This window comes from Lissotriton vulgaris, chromosome 5, assembly GCF_964263255.1.
Source record: "Lissotriton vulgaris chromosome 5, aLisVul1.2, whole genome shotgun sequence".
Classification (NCBI taxonomy): Eukaryota; Metazoa; Chordata; class Amphibia; order Caudata; family Salamandridae; genus Lissotriton; species Lissotriton vulgaris.
Window position 1 is genome coordinate 1,676,021,039 of NC_141693.1, and position 11,194 is coordinate 1,676,032,232.

General features: G+C 44.4%; 1 protein-coding gene across 1 annotated transcript in view; it reads right to left on the reverse strand.

Annotated features, from left to right (window-relative positions):
* Positions 1–8,529, reverse strand: part of DDX42 (DEAD-box helicase 42) — a 401,460-nt gene extending 392,931 nt beyond the window's left edge. The window contains exon 1 of the mRNA XM_086923805.1: positions 8,416–8,529. Coding sequence (XP_086779931.1) covers positions 8,416–8,462 — 47 coding nt within the window. The 5' untranslated portion in view covers positions 8,463–8,529. The remainder of the gene's footprint in view (positions 1–8,415) is intronic.
* Between the last annotated feature and the right edge of the window lie 2,665 nt (positions 8,530–11,194).

An 11,194-nucleotide genomic window follows, 5' to 3' on the forward strand; every position in this document is an offset into this window, starting at 1 on the left:
ACTTTTAAAGCTCATTTTATAATCAACTCTACACTTGACAGGAAACACTATTTACAATCAAATTCGGGCTCTACTTCTAAATCAGAAAAAATGGTTCCATCTATGACCATCCTACCACTAAACAAGCATTGAAAATGCAATAGGTCTCGCCTTTTGTTAAGTTAAAGCCATTTGCTTTGCTATACAATACCATTAGCAAAGCAAATGGCTTTGACTTAACCAAAGGCAAGACCTGTTGCATTTTCAATGCTTGTTTATCTCTTCCTTTCATCTTAAATACCGTCTTTTCTCTTTTTGTTGCACCCTCTCCCCTTTCCTTCTGTTTAGTTTCCTTGTCTCATTTCTTCATTTCCTCACTCTCCCTTTGCCTCTTTCCCCTTCCCTCCCTTTCTATCTTGCTCTTTCACAAGCGCACACATACAGGTTGATATGTACGATGTCGGGACACGCATGCACTTTCCCAGGCACACTATGCTCTGTATTCCTGCCCAATTACTGACACGTAGTGCACAAGTGCATCACGTGTTCGACGGTTTGTTTTGTCGTATTCCAAACTCAAGGGACCTGGCCCATTTCCAAGCTCGAGACAGTGTTTTACTCGAGAACAGCAATGTAACTGAACCAAGGAGCATGGCTATAACTCCCTGTTTACGTCCTGTGTAAAGAGGTCAGTATAGTTTCTCCATGCCTAGGAGCACATTCTCAGAAAAAGAAAAGGACATATAGAGCAGGCGGAATGTTCAATCCATTGCGCGTCCCCACAGACAAATGCCGGAGTCCTGCCTGCCTGTTTCGAAATACAAACAGGCGATGTGGTGAATTCCATGATTGAAACCAAATAAGGACCCCCAATTGCCCTTGTCCCCTACAATACCCCACAGCATTTTCTGTGGTGGTGGGGGGAGGGGATGTATGCATCCATGTACCTGGAATGCAAGCAGAATGCAGCTTCCTTGCATGCGACAGTTCAGGAAGAGATTCTAAAATGTGCCTGGAGTCTGTTTCCACCTAATGAGAGAGGCCTAGGGTTGAATGGGCTCACAGGCTGACCCCATCCTTTCAGGGTCTGAACACAAATATCAACACGTGCCCCAAATATTCAGAAGAATCTGATATGGTGGACACCAAATGGTGCTAGGGCTACACGGCACTCAACATTCACCGAACAACCATTGACAAAGCTATTGTAGGTGTATTGTCATTTGTTGTATTATATATCCGACAGAGGCAGCAAACTACCAGGTGTGTGGGACACTATGCGAAGCACAGATTTCCCCTTGTATTCCCAGCCTTCTATCTGCTTGGGACTGGGGACGTGTCACTGTACAGTGACTGGTGCAGATATGGCCGCTGAGTACTGTCAGGAGCTATGAACAGACCCTCTGCTTCCTACCGAGCGCGAAAATAATAATGAGGTGGCGAGAGCATGTGAACGAAATCCATATTGTCTGGGAAAATGAACTGAGAAAGCAGTGTGTACGGGAACATACATACATATTACCGCATGCACAACGTCCATGCACTGTCACACTTAACCAGTGCGGGCGCACCAACGGGCACACTTCACTTTTCTCATATCCAAGCTTGGGCTTGGGCTTGGAAACACCCCCATTTATATATAAACAGCCGCTCGCGTGCAACCAGCATGCAGAGTGGCGCAGACAGAAAACTGTCCTCTCCAGCTAACACACTCCCTGGTGTGGAAGTAAGAAAACAACTGCTAATTTGGGGACGTGGTCCACTCTTACCCTAGAACCCGGTTCCACAAAACTTATTGCATTATTGACGGCTACTCTTTTGTGCACGCACACTACATGCACAGACATATTCCCAACACAGACAGGCAAAAACCTTGAACATACCTAGCACTTCTTCTGGCGAACGAGTCTTGAGAACACACACGTGACGTGCCTATCTTCAGTGACATCGAGGAGTGCAAAAGAACTATGTGGGCATTACGACCCCAATAGCGCCTGAAGTGGGGGTTATAGGTCGCTGCTGCGCCCCATAAATTATTGATGGAGTTCAGATGGAAAAGTGACAATGAAAAGGCGTACCTTCAGTACAGACTGTCGGCAACTTCGCCTAAGTGCTACTGCCCATGGTAATAGGAGAGCCATGTTTACTATTAGTTTCTCACAGTATGCTTAGGGTGTGGCGCAGCTGACTTCGGAGCACAGGGTTCACGGTTCGATCCCTGGCTCTGGCGGAAGCTCAGCTCAGCATGACTCTGGGCAATAGCTCACCTAGTTTCCACAATGGCCCTCAGCGCCTTAAGACTCGTAAGTGTGAGCAGTTCGCGCTTTACAAATATGGATTTATTTATTTAGGGTATTTTGTACTTTTAACTAGTGCCACGCTTCTGGGGTGCACGTGAAAGGAGAACGTCACGGCTTTCCACAAGTTGTCTAACACACAGGTAAATAAAGAGGCGTTGTTTAGGAAGTGCACATATTTGATATGTATATATCATCTGCGCAGGAAGAGCAATCAAGGCACTTAGGTCAAGTGACGTCAAAGACCAGCACTCCATCTCTGAAAATTGTATCTGCTCCACTGGTAGCCTCCCCTAAGCAATTCTAAGGTGTTGTACTGTGACTTGCTGTAATAACCCTCGGCCCTGACCCCACCAACACACAATAATATTTACCAGTCAGCCTTGCTTGGATAATTACTAACATGTGGGTCTTTAAAAGTTCTGCCTTGCAGAGTGCTGATGGAGGGTTTTGGGTTTTAGAGAGGGGCTCATCTTTTCTAGGTCCTCCTCGGCATGTTTCCGCTTTCCAGAGACACACCTATAAAAAGTGCAGCTGGTGCAGCGGCACCGAGATCCAAGGGTCCTGCTACACATCAATTATAGCTGCTCTTAATACCAAACCATGGGATAGGAGGGTGTTCATTGCTTGCATATAAAAAGCTTGTCTCTTTGTTAGTTACTGGCGCTTTCCTTGTGACTATAGGCAGCAGGAGGTAGGGTTTGTGGTTCGGGACGGGACAAGCTCACTGCGGGGAGGGGGCGTCCGTGCATCAGCTGCTACCTGATCAGGCTGCTTGCTTATTCTGTGCCTGAAGGGCACGCAGGCTGCAGTGAGAGTGGTGCTTTCTCCAGGACGCCGCCTGTAACCGAAATTGTTTTATGTTTGCCGCAGTTGCCCACATTGCTTGCGTATTCGCATTGGGCTAACGTTTTGGGTTAAATGCACACTTTGTCCCTAAATGAGCTGATCATCGCCAGAGCTGATGCTGGGGTGTATAAATCCGCTCCCCTCTCCTGTCCAGTCCCAGCAGCCTCCCTACAACTATTTAGTTACCATCTGATGAGTCGCCTGTGCCAATCTCAGCATCAGCACGAGTCCTCTCGGCGCGGAACAGCCCCCAGCACTTCCAGCTACGTTTGGGGATCCTCTCGGAGAGACGCAGGTGGGTGAAGCAGCTGGCTGGTGACGAGGCTCTCCGTGTGCGCCTAGAAGACAGTAGATGGGCTCCGAACACTAACTGGGGGTTCGGCAGTACTCTAAGCTCATCAACAAGCGCTCCGCCATGACGCCGAGTTTTCTGTTTTTCTGCCGTCCCACTTGGACAGCCTCAGCCTGCTTTCCTTCAGCTTCAAAAAGGTTTTAATTATCTTTACGGGCCATGTGTTTGGCCCCCCATAAAGATAACAAACCTTTTGCAGCAGAAGGAAGCAAGGCAGTCTGTCCAAGTGGGACGGACTAAAAAGAGAAAACTGTACTTAACCGCAAGCTCTTTCCCAATGGCTGGCCACCGTTTAGCATAAACGGTGACGCCGGCCAATGAGAAAGAGGGGCGGGACTTAAAGCCTGCTAGTGTAAGCTCCTGAGAACACTAAATCTCGCCAGCAGCCTGCGCATGTGCGCAGCTCTAGGCCTCGACCTAAAAAATGATGTCGGGTATTTTTACTGTCACGGGCACAGCTGTCTACTGTCCAGCCAGAGATGAGGCGAACACATGTAAGGTATACACACATGTACAAAAGGCTTGCAAGATACCACTGTCCATCAGGGTTCCACAGTGAATGAGACTTGTGCAGCGCAGGCAGCCATGGGAAATATATCCTTGGAGATATTTCTGCTTGAACAACATTTTGTGTGAGACAAAGTTATGCAGTCAGAGCAAGCATAAAAAGTCAGAGAAATTAATCAAAGTCAGAGTGAATCAATGAAAGGGGTTTCCTCGAGATTTCAGTGCCATAACAAAAATTAAACACAGTCTTGTGGTAACACCTATTATTAGGCTACAAAAGGCAAGTCAGTTTGTTTTGTGACTAATAATGCTGCTAACCAGTGTAGAAGACATTAGAAGGAGCCCCACTCACTGCGCTTACAATGCTGGTATCGTCTGGCTTTAGCATGGTTACATAGTCAAGAAACAATGGGCGCTCTCTAGATTGTTTTGATTATTTTAATAGGAGTGGTTGGAGTCAAGTTGATAAAATGGAACCTGTATAAGCAAGAGACGTGTTCTCGGCTCGCCACTGGGACAGTTTATGTGATCTGAGGCACATCGTATGATTTCCTTGTGCCTACGGTCTCAAACAGCTGCCAAACACAAGTAGCGTAAACAAACACAAAGATACTGTGCACTGCTGTGAGCAAGTGAGAGATCTGCAGACTGCCTTGCATCAGATCACGGAAGAGCTCTGCACTTCTAGGCACCAGCAGCCAGAGAGATCTCGCTGTATTGTACTGGACGCGAGAGCAGGAGCTGCACCCAGTTGTGCCCCAGATAGAGAAGGAGCTGCTGGGCATTAGATTCAGCCGCACACTGATGGGCTCCAGAGTGAGAGCGACATCCACACACTTACAGTGATAAGCGCAACCGCACTGCTGGGAGCCATGGGGCAGGCATAAAGTGAGGAACAGGGGTGTGGAATTTATTAAAATATCTACTTGTCCATGGGGAAGGTTGCTTTATAAATGTACTTGTCCTGTAACAAAATCCACTTGTCCCTTTGGTGCCATGTAGTGCTGCCACAAATTATGGCAGCAATCTCATTATGTAAGAGCTCTTATATAACTTCTCTGATTATACCAGGGCATATACCATAGTAGTGTTTGAATACTAGTAATCATTTTATGTTGCCACGTTTCCGGAGATCTACATACTGGGACTGATGATCATGGTAAGCAGTAGTTCAAGGGTTGGAATGCACTTTTGAGTCTGTGCAAACCTACTAGCTTGTATGTTTTAAGGGTTTTCAACAAATCTTCTCTAATCTTTCCCATACTGAGAAATGTTGGAAATTTACTCCTGAGAGTGGCAGATGTAAACCTTCTTTCAGAGTTGGGAAAAAAGTAGTTTGTGGGAAAATGAACTTTCAAACATCCAGGTTTTCACATGAGAAAATCTACACATGCATATTTGCTCATGCTGATATGCAGTTCACAAATATTTTGTAGAAGTACAATTTCTTGCCCCACTAATGTAAATTCACGAAACTCATATACCAAAGGAGAATTTTTGAGACTTTCGTTAATAAATTGGGCCCCTAATTTGGTCTGGCGTTAACTATTGTGTTTATTAAAATTCTCTCTCTCTCTCTAAAATCAGCTGGCTTCACTGTGAGTGACAGCATTCTGCTCTTTCACAAGGTGCACTTCGGTACACAAAGTATTTTTGTTCAGTGCCAGTAACTAATGTGGCAATGTGTGTGTTTTATGAGACCAAAAACAATTTTTGTGTCTGCCAATGTTTGATATAATGGTGAGGGCCTGGCAGCTCTCACATCAATAAGGTTTTACAAAAGCCATGCCAAAACAAGTCACGCATTGCCAAAACTAAAAAGCTGACCGCCAATGTCAGACCTACTGGCTTTACCAAGGCTAGTTTGTTTTTGTTTCCCATAATCTCATTGAAACTGGTTACACAAATTTTCCAATATGAATATTTTTGGGAACTACTAGCATGCATCAACACATTTTACTAAATGATGCTGCAAAGAAATGGTACCTGAAATTTTACAGTAGTTTAGCAAAATGTTTTTTTCCCTACTTTCTTTTTTTAGGAGCATTTTATAATGAAAGCAAAGAAACATTAATCTTGCTGTCAAGCTTCTGCAAATATTTGCATCTAATCAGAGAGCATTCTGTGAGCATCATGCATAGCCTCATGTTGCTAAACTTTGAAAACGTGTGTCCACATTTTCCAACTGGAACCACTGTCAGTAGTACAGTCAGAAAGTGCATTTACTTAGAGTGCTCACCCTAATAATAAAGGCTTTCAAATAATGAACCATAAATACAAGTTTGAACAGCATTAACACATGCACACAAATATTAACTTAACTACAAGCAGTACCCTTCTTGATTCTTAATGTGGTACTGGAAACTGGCAGCCAAAGGGTTTGTGCTGCAGGGGGTTGGGCCTACTTGTCCCAAGGACAAAATACAAATTAAAACTTGTTGTCCTTGACCCCAAACAATATGTCCTGGGCGCCGGGCTATAGGAATTCCACATCCCTAGAGGAAAGTGTGTTGCCAAGGAACCCGTAGCTGCACGGTTCGGGAAAGGAAACACAGACACAAGGCCACAATTGTCAAACTAAAAGCACACTTGGCGCAGTGAATAATGAGGCTTGGCCAGAGGGAGATGCCAACAGGAGCACGCTGCACCGCCTGGGGTCCCAGGAGGAGGTAAGAGAGCCCGCCCGAGGCGCATTTTGAAGAAGCTGTCGGGATTGTGAGAGAAATATAGTGCGTCCGGGCTAATGAGGGAGTGTGTGTAATGCTGCAATACGTTATGGCATAGCTTGGAATACTATGAAAATTCATAGCAAATGGTCACCAGCTCTAGTGAGATCCAATATGAGAAAAATGCATGATTCTTACAAAGTTCATTTTGATAAAATGCATAATTCTAATGACATTAAATTAAAGACAGGTGATAGGGTCAAAGAAAAGTTGTCTTCTAAAGTTAAGAAAGGTCTCAGCGAATATTCAACACCCTTACAAGTCACTTCACCTTATTCCAAATTAGCCAGATTAAGTGGTGGAAATATTTGGCATTACAACAGAATGTCATTGGACAAAAATTCTGAGCATAATGAAGAATGTACAAAATCTATTTCTCCCATGAATTGAATGTGGGATGAAGTTATGCGTTTATCTTCAGATGGTTCAAACAGTGTTTCATCCATGTCTAGTCAACAACCTACAAGTATGGTCTCTACAAATTCTACTTATGTCACTAAAGGATCTTCAGAACCTTCAAGTAGTTCTACAAAAGTAACACGAGTTGGTAGAACCATAAATGTAGCAGTGTGATATAGAAGTTATGTAATGTAATTTAAATGTTTATAAAGAAAGGGATTGGTGCTACAGTATTTTACTAACTTTTTATTTCATTCCTTTTCCTATTTTGGTTATATTATTTAGTTGTGCAATTGTAATATGTTCTTTATTATATATTTTATATAAACGAAGGAGATGTGGTATCCTTGCATCTGCGTATCCATAGCTACACTAGGTACAGCGATTCTATAATACCTCATAACTATCCTAGAATGGCATGAGTTCCGTTACCAGCTTGACTTCTTGGTATGTGTTTGCATCTTCCTGTACCTGCTTGTCAATAAACTATATCTTCCACAATTCCTCTTGAAGCAGTCATTACATCCCCCCACTTCTTTTTTTATAGTACTTGTGCCCTGCGATCACGCAATATTCTCCAAAGTGCCAACCATCTACCATGCCATAAGCAGAAATGTCTGTAAGCATTGTCTCAAGAATGAAAAAGGTGCCCAAATTAGAAACTTTGAACCAGCGATGATGACCAGATTTCCATTTATAGAGTTCCCATGACGTGAAAACAATTTACAATGTGCTGTAGACAAACTATTTACGAAGTTGAAATATTACTGAGGTGAACATTCCCATCCCTAAATTAAAATATTACTGAGATCTAGCATTCCTTATACATATTGCCAGATTAGATTAGGATGCAATAGTCCTCGTTTTGAGGATGTAAACATTTCTCAAGAGGAAAATCTCTTTGACTACAGCGGACCTGCAACAGTGTGCAAAATGGCATGACGTTTCGTGATTGTGTATAGACATTTTCTACCCCAATTTCTTTTCCGTTTTTTAGACCATCTTTGAATATACAAATATATCGCGGAAGCGAACAGAAACGATTGCGATCATCGTGCCTAACACTGGGAACCAGAGGTGCAGTGAGGAAAGTGGGTAGCGAACATCGCCACCTCACGGCAACAGAGTACAGTGGGTCCACCGGTAGCTTGTAGAGCCACGTTCCTTCGTCCCGCGGCCTTGTTTATAGTCCATCTTTTTTTACTGCAGAGCACCCGAAAGCCTCTGCTCACAGTGTCCTCTACTTTCCGCTCAGGAAGCCACAGGCCATTCCTGTTTTCATTGCACCATTACCGTACTAACATACCTGGCACCACGGCTTTCGCCCTCCGAAACCTCTCGAGACAGATTCATCCACTTGTTTGGAAAGGCGACACAGACACCACTGCACACTGAGATGGCGAACGTACGTGGGGGGGATGACGTTACGCGCATACAGAATGAGTCGCTACAGTACGACTAGACATCGAAGACAGACAACGAAACGACCTCTAATGCCTGTGATGCCTACCTCAAAAGACAGCTCAAGCGCCATATTGGAACGAAGCTGTTTCACGCTGATTTTATATGTATGTATTTATTTTTGCGTGTAATATTGCGCAGACATTACCTAAAGGTGATAGAGCGCTTTATAAAGGCGTATAAACTGAACTACGCAAAGGCGTTACACTTTTTACAATAGACAAAGACCATCATAGTAAGGTATAAATCGTAAAAGTTTAATTAACAGGATGTGTGAATGAGATTCAGGTGAAGGTGCAATTATGAGATCAAGACAGAGAGGTAAGCCTTAATGCACCGATTAATGTGGAAACTCAGATGAGGTGTGGAATGGAGAACATAGAAATTAACTAACATGTATTTCAAAAAGAAGGGCTTTCAGTTCAAGTTGAAAATCAGCCCGTCATTTACTGATGTGTAGGCTTATGGTTAAGGCGTTTTATTTTGTCATAAATTGTTCCTTTTTAAAGTTCTGGAGTTCTAGCGGCAGAGTTTTATCTTTCAATGATTCATACATGCGCCAGCTCAGATCCCAAGTTACTGGGGAGTAATTGGGAAACGAGCTAACTGTAGTGGAAGCACTCGTAGAGGTTTCAAAGTCAACACTTTCAAATGAATATATGGTGCTCAGGGAAATACAAGCACAAACAATAACTTGCACTCGCTGGGCACTGTAATGTTTGCGGCCGCGAGTTAGCGGTCTAGTTAGTCGCACACCGTGGGGTGCGCATACGTGGGCGTATTGCGTCACGCGCTAGTCTATAAAATAAACGGGGCGTGGCCGGCGAAGTTAGTCCGGACCACGCGGTAACTCTAACTGGTGTCCCGAGTCTCATTACTGCTGCAGCGCTGATCACACCGCGTGCCAAAGACTCAACAGGCACATCGCAATAAAGGAATATCACAGTGAAGTGGATTTGTGTAGGGCCATGTGTGTGATACATGACGTTTTGTGTATAACCCTAATAATAATAAGTTTGGGGCATGGCATGAAACCGATCGCCTGGCTTTCGAAAAGAGACAGCGAGAGAAGCTGGGGTAAGGAAATCTTAGACCACGTTGACGTGGTGCACATGGGAGACAAGAAAATAGCCGCAGTTTTTGCTGATTTTTACGAGGATACATACACCTTCAAGTCAAGCAAGTCTAGCCTGGACTGCTATGAACTTCTGGCAACAATGAACCTAAACACCTTATTGAAGGAGGACTCAGAGATGTTAGATAGCAATGTAACAGCAGAAGAAATAGCGGGGGCTCTCGGGGGACTCCAGTCCGGTAAGGCCTCTGGCCCAAATGGTTTGCTCATGGAACTGTTTTAGAAAACTGCCTAGAAATTAGCACCCCAACTCCTGAACATGGTCCTAGAGGCCAGGGAGAAAGTACAGCTACCTGAAGACCAAAGAATCTCCACAATAATGGTAATTCCTAAAAAGGGAAAGCCACAAGTAGAGTGTACATCATACCGTCCCAGCTCCCTGCTCAACGCAGAGCCCACAATTCTAGCCAAAGTCTTGGCAAACAGATTAGCAGGTGTAATACCTTCAGTGATACACCCTGACCAGTTTGGCTTTATGCCAAAGCGCAGTATGCGTCTAAATTTAAGGAGGCTATATAGGGTCTCCACCTAATAAAAAAGAGTATCCTGCAGAGGATGTGGCAGTCCTCTCTAGATGCCAGAATGTCCTTCGACAGTGTGGAGTGGACCTACCTGTTTGCCTTATTACCTCAACTGGGCTTTGGCCCTAATTTCTGCACCTTGGTCTGTCTATTGTATGAAGCCCCTAGGGTTCGGGTAAACAGCTGAGTCTCCCAGGTGATAGAGCTGTGAAGGGGCACACAACAGGGATGCCCTCTATCTCCCATGATCTTTGCTGTAGGTCTGGAGCCGTTGGCAACCTGGGTGGGTGCGTGGAGATACGTTCATTCATGAGATTGCAATAGACGAAATGTGGGAGGAAAAGATATCGCTCTACGCAGATGATATTCTACTTTACATAAGTAAACCCCGTACTTCAATACTAAGAATTCTACATATCTTTGACCTGTTTGGGAGTTACGCTGGGTACCAAATTAATTGGGATAAGTCCCTGATTTTCCCGCCAGGCCCCCTGACCCTACCAACTTGATGCCCAGCCCCAATGGCTACAGACGGATTCACGTACCTGGGGATTAATGTTACTAGAGACGAGGACCTATTTTTATCCCGTAATGTTCTCCTTCAGATTGAACACTTTCAAACAGATGCGGACCATTAGCTCAAACTTACCCTCTCATCGATGGGACGGGCGGTCATTTTCAAAATGATGGCCCTCCTGCGGTTGCTATACATTCTTCAAAATACTCCAGAAAAAATCCCTGAATCCAATTTCCATAAAATTAATGTAATTATGAGGTCCCTATTATGGAATGGTGGGGCAGCCCAAATTGCACTGGTCAAATTAAAGCAGAGAGTCTTTGACAGGGGTCTGGCATTCCCACACATCCAAGCCTATTATTGGGCCACCCAGCTGCAGTAGTGAATGATTGGGTGTTTGGAGACTGATCGGAACCTGCATACAGAACAGACCGCTAAGCCATGGGGAGAA